Source organism: Choloepus didactylus, chromosome 1 (assembly GCF_015220235.1).
Source record: "Choloepus didactylus isolate mChoDid1 chromosome 1, mChoDid1.pri, whole genome shotgun sequence".
In the NCBI taxonomy this organism is placed as follows: domain Eukaryota; kingdom Metazoa; phylum Chordata; class Mammalia; order Pilosa; family Megalonychidae; genus Choloepus; species Choloepus didactylus.
Genome location: NC_051307.1, coordinates 50,357,940 through 50,374,134, shown reverse-complemented (window position 1 = coordinate 50,374,134; position 16,195 = coordinate 50,357,940). Strand labels below are relative to the sequence as shown.

Genomic DNA, 16,195 nt, shown 5'->3' with positions numbered 1-16,195 from the left:
CACATGTATCAGGACTTCATTCCTTTTTACAAGTGAATAATATTCCGTTGTATGTATATTCCACATTTTGTTTATCCATTCATTGGTTGATGGACCCTTGCGTTGCTTCCATCTTTTGGCAATTGTGAATAATGCTGCTGTGAACATTGGTGTGAAAATGTCTGATCAAGTCCTTGCTTTCAGTTCTGGGTATATACCGAATAACAGGATTGCTGGATCATATGGCAATTCTATACTTGGTTTTCTGAGGAACCGCCAAATTGTCTTCCACAACAGCTACACTATTTTACATTCCCATCAGCAATGAATGAATGTTCATATTTCTCCATATCTTCTCTCCAACTCTTGTAATTTTTCCATTGTTTTAATAGCAGCCATTATAGTGGGTGTGAAATGGTGTCTATTGCAATGGTGTCTATTGTTGAAGATTTTTGCATCTACATTCATTAGAGAAATTGGTGTGTAATCTTCCTTTTTGTAGTATCTTTATCTGGCGTTGGATTAAGGAGATGTTGGACACACAGAGTGAGTTAGGTACTGCTCCCTCCTCTTCAAGTTTTTGGAAGAGTTTGAGTAGAATTGGTATTTATTCTTCTTGGGATGATTGCTAGAATTTACCTGTGAAGCCATCTGGTCCTGGGCTTTTCTTTGTTGGGAGGTTTTTGATGACTGATTCAATCTCTTTACTCATAATTGGTCTATTGAGGTCTTTTATTTATTCCAGAGTCAGTGTAGGTTGTTCGTGTGTTTCTAGGAATTTGCCTATTTCATCTAAGTTGTCTAATTTGTTGGTGTACAATTGCTCATAGTATCTTCTTATGATCCTTTTTATTTCTGTGGGGACAGTAGTAATGTTCCCCTCTCATTTCTGATTTTATTTATTTGCATTTTCTCTTTTTTTTTTCTTTGTCTAGCTAAGGGTTTGGCAATTTTATTGATCTTCTCAAAGAACCAACTTTTGGTTTTCTTGATTCTACTGTTTTTTTGTTTTATTTTGTTTTTTTAATCTCAATTTCATTGATTTCTGCTCTAATCTTTGTCATTTCTTTCCTTCTGCTTGCTTTGGAATTAGTTAATTGTTCTTTTTCTTGTTTCTCTGGGTGTGCAATTAGGTCTTTGACTTTAGCTCTTTCTTCTTTTTTAAGGTAGACATTTATGGGCTGTAAATTTCTCTCTCAGCACTGCCTTCACTCCATCCCGTAAGTTTTGACATGTTGTGTTCTTATTTTCATTTGCCTCAAGATATTTACTGATTTCTCTTGCAATTTCTTTTACCCACTGATGTTTAAGAATGCATTGTTTAACTTTCATATATTTGCAAATTTTCCAGTTCTCCACCTGTTATTGATTTCCAGCTTCATGCCATTATGGTCAAACAAAAGACTTTGTATAATTTCATTTTTTTAAAAAATCTATTGAGACTTGTTTTGTGACCCAACATATAGTCTATCCTGGATAATGATCCATGAGCACTTGAGAAAAATATATATCTGGATCTTTTAGGGTGTCGTGTTCTGTATATGTCTGTTAGGTCTAGTTCACTTATCATATTATTCAAGTTCTCTGTTTTTTAATTGATCCTCTGTCTAGATAGTTTATCTATTGATGAGAGTGATATATTGACGTCTCTATTAGTGTAGACACAAATTATTTCTCCCTTCAGTTTTGCCAGTGTTTACCTAATGTATTTTGGGGCAGCATATTTAGGTGCATGCATATTTATGATTGTTATTTCTTCTTGGTGTCTTGGCCCTTTTATTAATACATAGTATCCTTCTTTGTCTCTTATTGTATCAGTTTTTCATTTAAAATCTATTTCTTCCAATATTAGTATGGCTACCCCAGCTATTTTTCAGTTAATTTCCATGGAATATCTTTTTCTAACCTTCCACTTCCAACCTATTTGTGTCTTTGAGTCTAAGATGAGTCTCTTGTAGACAGAATGTAGTAGGATCATACTTTTTTTATGCATTCTTCTGATCTGTGTTTTAATTGGGGAATTTAATCCATTAACATTCAATGTTTATTACTATAAAGGCAGTTCTTACTTCTGCCATTTTATCCTTTGGTTTTTATATGTCATATCTTATTTTTGTCTCCTTTTTTACCCTTTTAGTGGCCCTAACTGATAATCTTCATTTCTACAATCTACTCCAATCTCTCTTTCCTGTCTTTTCCTTTTTGGTCTACAGAACTCCCATTAGTATTTCTTGTAGGGTAGGTCTCTTGTTGATGAACTCCCTCAGTTTTGGTTTATCTGTGACTACTCTCCCTAATTTTTGAAGAACAGTTTTTCTGGATAAAGAATTATTGGTTGGCAGTTTTTCTCTTTCAGTACCTTAAATATTTCTTTTCACTGCCTCCTCACCTCCATGATTTTTGATGAGAAATCAGAACTTAGTCTTATCGTGGTCCCCTTGTATGTGCCCAATCACTTTTCTCTTGCTGCTTTCAGGATTCTCTCTTTGTCTTTGAAATTTGACATTCTGGTTAGTATGTGCCTCAAAGTAAGTCTATTGAGATTTATTCTGTTTGGAGTATGTTGCATTTCATGAACATGCATATTTATGTCTTTCATAAGAGTTTGGAAATTTTTGGCCATTATTTCCTCAGATATTCTTTCTGCCCCTTTTCCCTTCTATTCTCATTTTGGGACACCCATGACACATGTTTTTGTGCTTTGTGCTGTCATTCAAATATCTGAGACCCCGTTCAATTTTTTTTCCATTCTTTTCTATATCTATTCTTCTGTCTGTAAGATTTTGATTGTCCTGTCTTCTAGTTTAGTGATTCTTACTTCTGCCTCTTCAGTTCTTCTGTTGTACGATTTTAGTGTATTTTTAATCTTTTCTATTGTACCTTTCATTCTCATTTCTGTTATGTTTTATTTTATACTTCCAAATTCTTCTTTATGTTCACCCAGTGTCTTCTTAATGTCTTTTATCTCTTTAGCCATTTTTTCCTTCATTTCCTTGAATTGATTTAAGAGATTTGTTTGAACATCTTTGATTAGTTGTTCCAAAATCTGTGATTCCTCCAAAGTTTAAATTTGTTCCTTTGACTGTGCCATATCTTCCTGTTTCTTAGTATGGTTTGTAATTTTTGCCAATGTCCAGGCATCTGATTATCTTGATGAGTTTACTCTGAAAGTCAGTTTCTATGTCTTGCATAGAGTTTTATTGTTGATTTGTTTTGTGTTAAGGCTCTTCTCTGACACTTGATTCAACTTTTTCTAGATATTTAGAATTGCCCTTGTTTAATTGATAAGATTTTTTCTGCTCCCTTTTTATCTGATTTTTGCCCTGGATATGTGGTACAATTTTAACATTGCACAATTTGTGCACTTGTTTCACTGTCAGAAGAAAGCTGCTTTTTCTCCACTCCTGCTCCAGGAATCTTGACCTATTCTGTTTGCTTTTGGTTTTGCCTCTATTATTATTTTTTATTTTATTTTATTTTATATTCCTTTCATTGTCTCAGATGTTTTGCCTGGAAGGCAAATTCTGGGATGAGGTTCACTGTGGTGAGGGATTTCCCAAGTCAGTATTTCCCAGCCAAAAGGGCCAAGGACCCATGAAGGGGCTATAGATTGGCTCCATAGAGCCCTGGGAAGAGGATTAGGAAAGACACCAAAAGCCTTTTTGATGACTCCCTGAAGCTGTGCTTTCCTGGCCTGCCCAGCAGTTTGCACCCTTTAGCAAATGTTCCCTGCAGCTCTAAGGAGGCACTGTGTTTTTAAACCTCCATTGCTTTCACTCTTGCTGGGAGTGGGCTGAAGAAGTAGCTGTGACCAGTCCAGGGTGGGTTGAAACAGTAGCTTAGAGCCAGTCAAAACATTAACTCAGATCCAAATTTGCTGATCAGAAGCTGTGATCAGTTCTCAACCATGCCCTACACCCTTTCTTGTGGAAAAGGATTTCTATGTCCCTTTCTGTCTACAGCAGCTAGCCAAGGGCTGGATCCCAAGGTGGTCTGCCTTGTGAATGGGGGGTGGGTACCAGCAACTGCTGTGTGGAGTGAGCTACTCACAGTGCTTTACTGCAGTTTCTCAGCCTCTTCCTCCCATTCTTCCCTGGATGCTCTACAGTGTTCCTCTGCCCTCCAGAACCCCAGAACAGCTGTTTAAGTCTGTTCCTGCCCATTGCTAGCTGTTTTGGAGGAAGAAGTGAATCCTGGAGTTCCCTAGTCCACCATGTTCTCCAGAAGTTCCCCTCCATGCTTTCGTATAGGTAGTCTGGCGTTGACAAATCTGTCTCAAAATGTGATTGCATGAAAGGCTACAGAATAAGTTTGCTAAGATATTGTAACATCTATTTTTAAAATGTTACTGATTTTTAAATTCCATTGATGTGAAAGTGTTTTGGTTTGCTAAAGCTGCTGGAATGCAATATACCAGAAATAGATTGGCTTTTACCATGGGAGTTTATTAGTTCACAAATTTACAGTTCTAAGATCATGAAAATGTCTAAATTAAGGCATCAACATTATAATACCTTATCTGAGGAAAAGCAGCTGGCATTCAGGGTTCCTTTGTCACATGGGAAGGCACATGGCCAGAGTCTGCTGGTCCTCTCCTGAGTTTAGCTTCTGGTTTCCATGGCTTTCTCCAAAATGTTTCTGGGCTTCTGTCTTAGCTTCTCCCTTGGCTTCTACCAGGGTCAAACTCTGGAGTACATATCTTAGCTTCTCTGAGCTGTCTCTGTCTGTGAGCTCTCTTAAAGGACTCCAGTAATGGATTAAGACCCACCTTGAATTGTGTGGGTCACATCTCCCTGTAAACAACCTAATTAAAAGGTCCCACCAACAATAGGTCTGCCCCTACAAGATTGGATTAAAAAAACATAGTCTTTTCTGGGTTACATAACAGATCCAAAGCATCAGATAAAGGGATTAAAATTAAGGCACTTTATATTCAATAACTTCTTGGAAATCATTTCTCTCTCTAAACATTTGCATTTACAAAGGGACTAAAGCAAACCAGGAGTTACTAATACAAGATCTTCTAATATTTACTTGATGTCATAATGCTCCAATTCTAGTCTTTACAATGAAAAAGGAATATAGTAAATTTGGAAGGAATCATAGGAGATCCACCTCAATGACTATATATTAAAATGTTATAGCATTAAAGTGTTTTTAACCTTAGAGAAGAAGAGCATCAAAATAACATGTTTGTAGGTACTCAACTAAGCAATCTCTTATATCTGCTTCTTCTCTTCTCATGGAACATATATTTATCATCTGAATTCTGAAACAAGTGTTTTAAGTTTGCATTGAAACTCTTCCAGTGATTTTTTTTAAGTGTTGAGGAAATTTTGGAATTTTCTTTAATGGTTGTTGAAAAATAGAATAGTCATAGAGCCTTATTTCTAATTATTTGATCTCAGCAGTGTAGACAGATTAAATGACATTTCTATATAGAAGTTGGCCTTAGGACTATTTGATTTTTCAATGGCAGTTGTGCTGTTCAATAAAGATTCATATTTTTCTGTATATCTACCTAAAGAGCATTATCTCAATTAGGGTAGTTAAAACTTCACAAGGCAATGGTCACAGATTTTAAAAGAAGATGACAAATTCTAGGCAGAATGTTTATGAACTAGTAGGAATACTATACTCTGGACTTCTTTTTTTAAGTTTTTTTTTTTTTTTTTTTTTTTTGAATTGTTGACTATGAAGACTTTAGTATTCAGCCTCTGATTGCTTGAGAGTTGCAAAACTTTCCTCCTCCCCCCTTCTTCTCTTCTTTTTGGCTTATATAAGCCTGTTTTCCACAGAGTGTGTTAAAAATTTATATACACTTTTGAATGGAGTTAGTTGTATAGGGCACATGTTCAGCATGACAATTTGTGACCAGAAGGGTAATGGAAACCATCTTTGAGGTTCGTGCAAAACACTAGGAGATCTCAGCCAGATAATGAGATCTACATGAAAAGTAACTGGCTGGTGAATCTGAAGAGAGAAATACAATCCAGAGCACTGCTTTCAATTTCAAGTATCTGTAGTTGGATTCTTCAGGACCTTAATGAACATCCCGTGCTTTCTCGGGGCCATGTGGAAGTCATACCCATGCTGTCCTCTGAGCCTTCTTCCATAGAATGGTGCCATCATATCATAATGCCCAGAGCATAGGAATTTTGCCACATACATCCTCCTCCTACCTGAGAGGATGAGTGCAGGGGCATTCTGTGAGGTTAATGAATGTTTTCAGATGCATCTAGTTGATAATAAGAATAATTGTGGGTGTGTAAATTTGAATGCTTGTAAAAGAATCTTGGTTAAGGGAACATGCTATTCTCATGCATTGCTGGTAGAAATTTGAAGAGTTGTAGCCTTTATAAAACATAAACTGGAAAATTTATTAAAATTAAAAATATTCATAAACTTCAGCCCAGCATTATCACTCCACCTGTGAGTCTAACCCCCATAAATGCAAGCAGCAGCATATGAGGATATATGTCCAAAACTGTTTATTGTGGCAATGCTCATAGTAGCAAAAGCTGGAATCAAGTTCCTGTCATTCAGGAAAGGGAAGTATGACAGAATTATGTTTGAGACAGTATTTCTGATGGAAAAACAAAAACAAAAACAGGATGTATAAGTGTATATATGCTTTATGTGATTCTTTAAAAAAAAAATGGAAATGACAAAAAATCCTGTATGTGTATGTCTGTGTGACATATGCATGTACTTATAATTCAGTGAAACCAGAGACAACCAGTTGGTAACCTTGAATTTCCTTTTGGGGCTGCAGTTACTAGGGGTACTAATGTGAGTTGAAGGAGAAGAGAGGGAGAGAGTCTAGAAGAAAAAAAGAAAAACATGTATATGTATTTATTTACATATGTACATTTATGCATAGGTGCATACATGTATGTATAAGTGTGAAACAGAAATATAGAAAAAAAGATGAACAAAGAGAAAGAACAACACAGAGACAGTAATTGATTTTATTAGTCATTTTTCCCAAAAGTCACTTAGGGCCTCAGACAAATGATGGTCAACTTAGGGAACTTTAATCTTTGCAAAGAGATATAGAGATATTGTTCCAGTTTGCGGATGCTGCCAGAATGCAAAACACTAGAAATAGATTGGCTTTTATAAAGGGGATTCATTTGGTTACAAAGTTACAGTCTCAAGGCCATAAAGTGTCCAAGGTTAAGGCATCAACAACAGGTACCTTCACTGGAGAAAGGCCACTGGCATTGGAAAATCTCTGTTAGTTGAGAATGCACATGGCTGGCATCCGCTTGCTCCCAGGTTGCATTTCAAAATAGCATTTTCCAAATGTTGCTCTCAGGGCGTTTTGTCCTCTTTTACCTGCAGCTCTTCCAAAATGTCACTCTCAGTTGCTCTCCAAAATGTCACTCATAGCTGCTCTGAGGTTCTTCTGTCTGTGAACTCCTTTATATGACTCCAGTGATCCAATTAATACCCACCCGCAATGGGTGGGGTAACACCTCCATGGAAATTATCCAATCAAATGTTTCACTCACAGTTGATTGAGTCACATCTCCATGGAAACACACAATCAAAGGATTCCAATCTGGTCAACACTAATGCATCTGCCCCCACAAGATTGCATCAAAGATAATGGCATTTGGGGGGACATAATGCATCCAAACTGGCACAGATATGTATCCAGAAATGTGTATGGGAAAATCAGGCCAGAAAACAGATTCTGGAACCCATACCACCACATATTAGCTGTATTATCTTTTGCAAGTCCTGAAACCCCTCAGCAACTTTTAGCTGAAAAAATGGAGATAATACCTACGTTTACAAAGCTGGGAGATCCAATAAACTAATACATGAAGAAGTGTTTCCTAGATGGTGACACATGATACAGAACTGAAGCTCTCATTATTCTTAATAAATAGGATGCATTTCTAAGGAAAAAAATTCACAATGGAAACGTGAGGCCTCATGCATACTTAAGATGCAAGTTTTGATTGCTTGTTTCATTTTCTTATTATATTATTTGGTTTGTGTTCTTGAAGATTTATGATCATTGGCACAGTATAACTCTAGATTTCCCAATAGTGATGTTTTACTGGTAATGATCAAACAGTGAAAAATAGGTGCTTTTCATTGGTTGGACAATGGGAAAAGCACAGATGAAGAGTAAAGGAGATAAGGATTTGGAGGATTATCAGGACATGTAAATTCAAGACATTTCTTAACATAGTTTTCTCTAGTAGAACACTCTGTCATGTGGAATGAGAGGATACAAAAAGTAGACCCCACCCAACATGCTTATGTATTGTTGAGATTCTCTTCTTTGTCACTCATATAGATCAAAAGGAAATTTTATATGCAGAACAAAGAATTTAGAAATCACATAAATTACTCTTGAAACTACATTAGTACATGCTGGTCTTTAAAGGGAAGAACAAAAATGCATCCATTTTCCATCCAACATTCATTTTATGAAAGAGATTCTATTGATGGCTGTATAAATTGGACAGCATCTCTTCCTTTCTGAAATATTTTCTTAAAAAGTGCAACAAGATGAATAAATACCTTCATTTTTTATTGTTTTCTTAAAGGCACTGCCCTTGACTAGCTGTGTTAAGGAGTTGGGGACTTGTTCAGACCGCACCATGTCCTCCCCAGAGAAGCTGATGTGCTCTCCTGAAAGGGGAGCTGTAGAAGTTGCACGAAGTCCCAGGTCATTCTGGTGGGACTCTGAAGGGAAAACCACTGCTTCAAAGGACTGAAAGGCCTGTTTCAGGGGACAGTGTCCTCTTCAGTATTGAATCTTTTCAGTAATGTTTTGCTGTTTCTGGTACCACATATGGGAGTACATCTAAAAGGAACAGCTGAAATGAAAAATTCTGTATCAGATTTTATCCCCATTGGCATTTAAGTAGGCTACAAAAATTCTGTATGCCTTGTGGAATTTACAGATTCTCGTTTTCCTTTTCAGGCTGCTTAACTCTTCTCTTATTGTTCTATTTATCAACTATAAGTTTTCACAAACAGTTGTCTGTGATCAACATGTTCTGAATTCTTTGGCAAAAAAGATGACCAAAAACTATCTTGCAAAGGATTGATGAGAGGTGAAATATGCCACTCTCCTTTTGGAAACTTTATAATTTTTTTCCAACCACCAGCAATATGCTATAATGCTTATTCTTGTGACTACTTTGCTGGAGCAGTTATCAGGCGATGCCTAGTGTCTCCATAATCATTGAAGCCCCATTTTATTTGCTTAGCTAAAACAGACGTTTCTGGAAAATGTCAGAGAGCAAGCTTGTGTTCATGTCACATACAAGTGAGATGAAAAACTACTGATGTCAGTGTAGCAATAGATATAGATGCAACATATCTCATTCTTACTGAATATTTTCCAATATGTTTTGCTTTAATGGAGAGATTGATTACCTAAGCTAAATAATAATTGAAAATACATTTGTATTTCTGCAGTTTTGAAATAATTTTTAAGATGTAGGAGTCTTTAAATAACTGAAATTCCCAAGTACAGTGCTTCCTGTGTTGGTATTGTTTCCCTAATTCTCTATCTATGGGTAAGAAATGGATCCAGATTAGCTCTTCTTCTTGGCTTATCTCTTTTCTGGATCACAAAGCTGTCACTGCATAACCTAGAAACCTCTTTAAAGATGCATGTTTGGCTGCATTTGTTAGCCAACAGATGTCTGGATAGTTAGAATCTCTTGAGAATACAGCAACTTGTGGTTTCAGTTACAATAATGTGATCCAAGGCTTTTTTTTCTTTTTTCTTTTTTTTTTTTCTCTTGTTCCTCTCCAGTTTTGGGAGATAGTCTGTAGAAGAAATTACAGAGAGTTTTCCATTTCAACCTTCCCTAATCCCGTTTTCCTTTATTCACTATCCCTGTCTTCAAAGTTTCTTTATATCTGCTTTTGAAAGAATTGAGGTCACTGAATTGGTAAGCAGTGTCTAAATTCCATATTGTGCCTCCTGGCCCCCAGCTTCTGTCACCCAAGAGGTTATCTATCACACTGACATTCAAATTTTCAGCACAGTAAATTGCCACTGGGATAAAAAACTATCTAACTTTGTGATTTATACAGTACATTTGTCCACAAATACAGTTTCAAAAATGACTGGTTCAGTTTTGTAACTCAATATCCTGATGCTTAAAGTACTTGCAGATTTACCTTCCAGCTGGGCATTTTGACATGCACAAATCTGAGGAAGTAGACATTGCTAATGGTAAAGACTAGAGATTCCATGCACAGAAGACTGTGATTTTGCAGGGAGGGAGACTTTAAGAGGGCAGACTAGCTAAGGTGGCTTGCTGTCTGGGCCTGGGAAAACAAGAGCAATGGGAAACACCTGGTTGCTGAACTGCTTGTCACCTGTGGTTTGCCTCAGGTGTGCAGGTGCAATATTTCTTACAATAACATAATGAATTATGGTCTATTATTAATGTCAGGTTCAGTAGGTTTTACATTTCTACCCTTCTTTTGGATCTGAACTTAAAGACATTTTGACAAGTTCAGGCAGTTTTCACCTCATTGTTTCTGACAGTACTAGTACATGAAAATCTTAAGTGAATTCTAAATGTGTCTCCAGAAAGCATTTCTATACACAGAAAAATCTCCTTCTGCTAATAAATTATCATACTACCATAACTAGGCATCTCAAAACTATTATTTTAGTGCGCAAGAGTTGTGATGATAAGAGGATCATTGTAATACAAGTGTCATAATAAATTTCGTCTCTGCTGTGGTTCAAGAAGCATTTTCTTATTTATGATGACTTTAAAAAAAGTATTGCCCAACATTGAAGTACTAAGCACAGAGGCAAGTCACCAAAGTGGCAAAAATAGTTGTAATACATGAGAGAAATGTTAATTTACATATCATATGAAAAGTACCTAGAAATCAATGAGGAAATGATTTTTTTGAAAAACCTAAAATTTTTTTGAAAAACATAAAATATTGGTCAGAGATGAAAAATACATACATAATTCCACAAAAGATGTTCTGCCTCACTATTTTACTGAAAAGAATGCAAACTGAAACAATTAGCTACAGTTTTAACCTATGATAATAATTATAAATATATATTTTTAAAAACCCTATGAATATTCATACAAACTTACAGAATGCATTTAGCCATCACAATTCAATCTGTAACTGTGCATATGCTTAGGTTCAGCAATTACACAATTATGTTTTCAGGAATTTATCTGCTAAAATATTTACATAAGTGACAAGTATGTGTGTGTGTGCATATATAGTGTATATACAAATGATGTACATCTATAGAAAATTGGTTAACTTAAAATATACTGTAGAATGAATATTGCACAGCCCTTCAAAAGAATATGATTGATCTACACATACTGACATGGAATGGTTTTCCAAAATAATATTGTTGGTGGCATAAGCAAGTTGCATCGCAGTATAAATCGTCAGATGAGTATACTTCTGGTATATCCAAAGGTATACTGAGCAAGTATTAAGTATGAAAATCTGGTGACAAGGGACATTATGTGGAACTTTTACTTTCCAACTACTATTTGACTTATTTTTTAAACAAGAAATCTATGATTGTTTTCAGTCCCCCAAATATCAAGATGTTACAAACAGTGGTGTTCCAAGGTCTTCATTGATAGTCACCTGAACTGAAATTCATAGTCCTCAAATGGATAGCTCTTTTTTGAGTCTCGTTTTTTCTCTTAAGTTAGTGTTTAGTGCTACCCCCAAGTAGCTCTTATTTAGAAATTCTTAACTAGTATTTAAACTGATTGCCCCAGGGCTCAGACAAACAAATGCAGTTAACAATGATAATTTCATAAGGTAGGAGAAAGTAATGTGACTGTCTCTTGCATCTCTTTGTTTACGATCTTTTGTCATTGTATCAATGTTATATGGCAAGTTGTCCATGAAGGTTGGATATTTTGATATAGAACCTATCACAAAGTTGCATGTATTTAGGTATGTAATAAATATGACTTATCTGTATTAATGCAGGGATGAAGCACAGGATTCGTATCACACAGTTGAAGTGGTCCATAAAAAAAGTATATTAAAAAAAGATCATGTAATTGTTTACTGCATTTTAGAGGAAAACAGTGCAGATACATAGTTTTTAAGAAAATCTTCAAGAGAGCTATTGTGTTAATCTTGATATCAACTCTGTTAAATCAGGCTGTTTCTAAACAGTGCATAAAGGAATATGAAAAATCTAGTAACTTTTCCTTGACCTGATTTTGATGAGAGGATTATGACTTGGGAAGTAGGGGAAGTGTAGGCCAGTGCCACAGCTTAAGCCAATAAAGTGCATATAAAGGGAGGCATGTCTGTTTTGATTAAGACAATCTACTCTAACATCAAAGCACCTCATATTAAATCCTAGCTCTACCTCCTAATAATTGCATAACTTATCTTAGTCTCAATTTTCTCATCTGATAAATGGGTGTTATTATGGTACCTAAGCCACAGCATGCTTGGGAGTATTAAATGAGGCATTTCATCTAAAGCCCGTAGCACAGTGCCTGGTACATTGAAACACTAAGCAAATGTTAGCCAACATCATTTTTATGTTTATTTTCATTTCTACTGAAAGTATCACAGATGAAAGAAAATTAAAACTGAGTTACTAATATAAAGAACTTAACTGTAGGTGATTTCAGACAGCCAATAAGGAATGTTCCAGATATGTTATGAGCTATTTTCATGTAGGTTTGGATTAGGGATGTGAGGAGGAAAAAAAAAAAAGCCTGAATAAGGGCAAAACTCGTAGCAGAGTGGATTCTGTGATCTAGTGAGAAAATCTGGGGGAATCATAAATATAAGACCAAATAAGGATCATGGGTAACTTATGCCCCTCTCCCTTTCTCCTAGTTAGAAAAACTAAATGTACCAGCTATCTCTTAAATATCATGAACGACCTTCATCAATTGTCTAACTAAAAACTTACAGCCTCTCTTTTCTCTTGCAACTTGTTAAAGGGCCTTTTGTTAATAGTCCTTTTTTTTTTTTGCATGTGTGTGTGGGTTTACCCATACTTATTTTGAAGTTTACAGGTATGGATTTCTGGTAATTAAAGAAAAGGTCTGATTCATGCCCCACCAACAAAGAGAAGCTAAGCTAAGCTGCAAGCACATTAAGCACATTAGATAGTTAATAAACTTCAGGTCAGAGATGAATTCTTTTTTTTTTTTTTTTTAGTTTCATATTGAGATGATGGAGAGAAAGGGAAGCAAAAATTTGAAGAGATTAAGTTCTAATGAGAGAATGACTTCTGTTATTCTGGTTGAAAGTTTGGGTGCTACCTAAAGTAATACAATACTTATCTACAGAAAGGCTAATTTGTTTTAGAAGGAGTCACGTCTTTGCAAGGCAAACTATGGATTGCCTTTATTCAAAAGGAAGAAAAGATACTCAAACCACTTGATGATTGCAATAGTATTCATGACTTGCAGTGCTGACATTCTATAGATTGATGCAATCTTCAATTGTGGAAATAATGAGTCATACAGAAGATGCGACATTTTGATAATGAAAACAATATTTATGTAGTCAGCAGATTGTCAGTAAAGGTGGTTTAGATTATGAGTTACCCAACAGGCTGTCAGGTTGCAAATTTTTCTAACCACAAAATCATTTGAAAATGAATAAAGCATACTTAGATTCAATTTATCTACCCCAGATACTCTTAATTTTTCTTCCTTACCTCCCTCTTCCTCCTACTTATCTTCTTTATTGTCCTCCTCTGTTGAAATGGGAAAGGAAAATTGACTCTGCATCGAAACACAATACGAATACACTAGGGAAAAAAAAAAAAGATGGAACCAATCTTTTGGCATTCAGGAAGAGCTGCTTTTTCCTAGCACACAAATGCTGTAGTATATAGATAGTGATTTGTAGTTCTCTGAGATGCTTCTGCATCTATTTGTTTTCTCTCCCTTTACTTAATCTGTTTAGCAGATTGTCAGTGTCTCCTACGGAGACCTAATTGTGTATGTTTTTGTAATGGCACCCATTGTTTTGTAAAATGATTTGATGAGTGGAAGAAACAAGGAATGTATTCACTGCAGCTTTTTTCGGCAACAGAATTTAAAATCACTTTGGCTCATTTAACTATTCAACTTGGGACATACAGCCCAGATTCATAACAGTTTTCGATCAAGGATCAGGAAGACAGCCTGAAACTCATACCGATCGTGCTGCATTTCTACCTTCCTTAAAGGTCTTTGCTTCATGATTTGGCATTTAGTTCTAAATAACTGAAGAAGCAACCATTATTCTAAGCCTTTGGTCTACCAAACAAGCATGCTTCAGGTACAAAAGAAAGGGAAAGCAGAGAAAGTGATTTTATGTGTATGTTGAGCGCCAGTTGGCCATGTCAGAAATTAGTCAATTAACTGTATCAAACCCAGATCAGAGTTACATTTTCTACGTCTCCTCATTAATAAACATTTTCCTAATTTTAGCTTTGAGTTGAAATTAATGTATGTTCTAATTATTCCCTTTTGTTGCTTTAAAGAAATAGCTTTTATTTACTTGCTATGTAGTATGGACTTTTGTATACCTTCTTAAATACCTTCTGGAAGAAGGTGAGATAAAAATAACTAAATAAATAGAATATGGGTTTGTACTATGAGCTGTAAACCAACTATATCTGTTTTACTGACCACACCAGATTAGTTTTAGCCATGTCTAATTACTCATCTTAATTTGTAGCAATCACACCAAGTAAAAAAGTTAAAAAAAAAAAAAAAAAAAAACCAATAATTTATTCAACACTTTAGTCCAAAAGTATTTTCATGGGTTGGTGAGAATATTAATTGAAGTAATGCCTGAATGGCCCCAAAGATGGGTTATGTCTTTTTTCCCCCAATTTTAGCTTCTTTTGAAATTAGAAATAACAAAAAAATTGCATTTTATATCATTTTATTTACTATTCAATTTTATTCCAAAAAATTAAAAACCATAGCAAAAATTTTGTATTGAATGTACTGTACCCAAGTGCTGGTAGGCCTCCAGCACTGCTCTAATCTTCAGATTTAGAGCAGTTACACACTGTATCCATTGGCTCTTTGAAAGTTGTGACCTCATACAGAATTTCCCTAGAGACCAGGAATAGGTTGTATCTCACAATTGTCTGGTTAGTCTTTTTGGTTTCTATATCCAAATGCATTGCAGGTTATACCCATTTTTTAGTGCTACTTATATGAATGCTTTTTGTTTTCCCCATTGTCATCTTTTCTAGGTCTACAGCATCAAGACAAGAGCAAGGAATCACCGTGGTACTGAAATACATAACATTAGCAAGTCAGGTTGCAGCATGGATCCAAGGGCCCACTGGGAAAACATGCTGCCAGGATTTTCCATTCTGCAATGGGACAAAAGAGACATGGAAGGAGAAGAGAAAGTGTTAGCTGGTTGACTTTGGTTTTGATCCTTTTCTTGATAAAGCAGAAAGGATCCTAGAAATTGAAGAAAAGCATTTTTTGTTTGTTTTTCCCTTCATCTGAGCCTTTGCCAACTGTGCAACTTGTTTTGTTTTTTTTTTCCCTTGCTTTTTTAACTACATGATTTAAGATTTGTTTCATTTTGATTTTGCTTTTGAACCAACCACCTGGTCAGGAAAAGAAGAACCACAAATGAAAATGCATTCTTTGAGAAATACGATTTTGTAGCTCTATGTGCGTCTATTTTTGTAGAAATACAGAAAGTTCGATTTAGCATTGATGGGCTATTTTTGAGGGTTGTATTTTGTTTAATATTGTGAAAATTGTTAAGTTCTGTTTAAAGAACTTGCACTCAGAGAAGCACTGGCAAAAATGTTTAAAATACTTATCTTTAAGATGTCCGTGATATGCTCTGTCTGTGCTTTCTAGGTTACCTCAAGTGTTTGATATTTTCTCCTTTTTACTAAAGTAGCACCATTGCCAAGCCAATACAGTATTGTTTTTACATTAAATCTCAGTGAAAGTTTAATTCCACGCCAGCTCACTTAGCTTTGAGTCATATGTGTAGCTTGAAAAGGAAGGTTTTTTTTGTTTTGTTTTTGTTTTGTTTTTTTAAATGAACATGCTAAAGGAAGGATATCTCATTACTTTGATTTCTCCCAAAGAATACTTGGAGGTTGACTAAGAAAGTTTGCATAAACTTTCAGTCAGATAGAGAGTTGCTTAGAGCATAATACTTCTCTTTCTAGTCCATCCAACTTTGATTAATGGAAACAGAATTT

The 16,195-nt window shown here is 35.5% G+C and overlaps 1 protein-coding gene across 1 annotated transcript in view; it reads left to right on the top strand.

The window, feature by feature from the left end:
* The window catches only part of VGLL3 (vestigial like family member 3), a 50,473-nt gene extending 34,548 nt beyond the window's left edge, over positions 1-15,925 (top strand). Inside the window, exon 4 of the mRNA XM_037833843.1 lies at positions 15,212-15,925. Coding sequence (XP_037689771.1) covers positions 15,212-15,255 — 44 coding nt within the window. The 3' untranslated portion in view covers positions 15,256-15,925. The remainder of the gene's footprint in view (positions 1-15,211) is intronic.
* Positions 15,926-16,195: the final 270 nt, after the last annotated feature.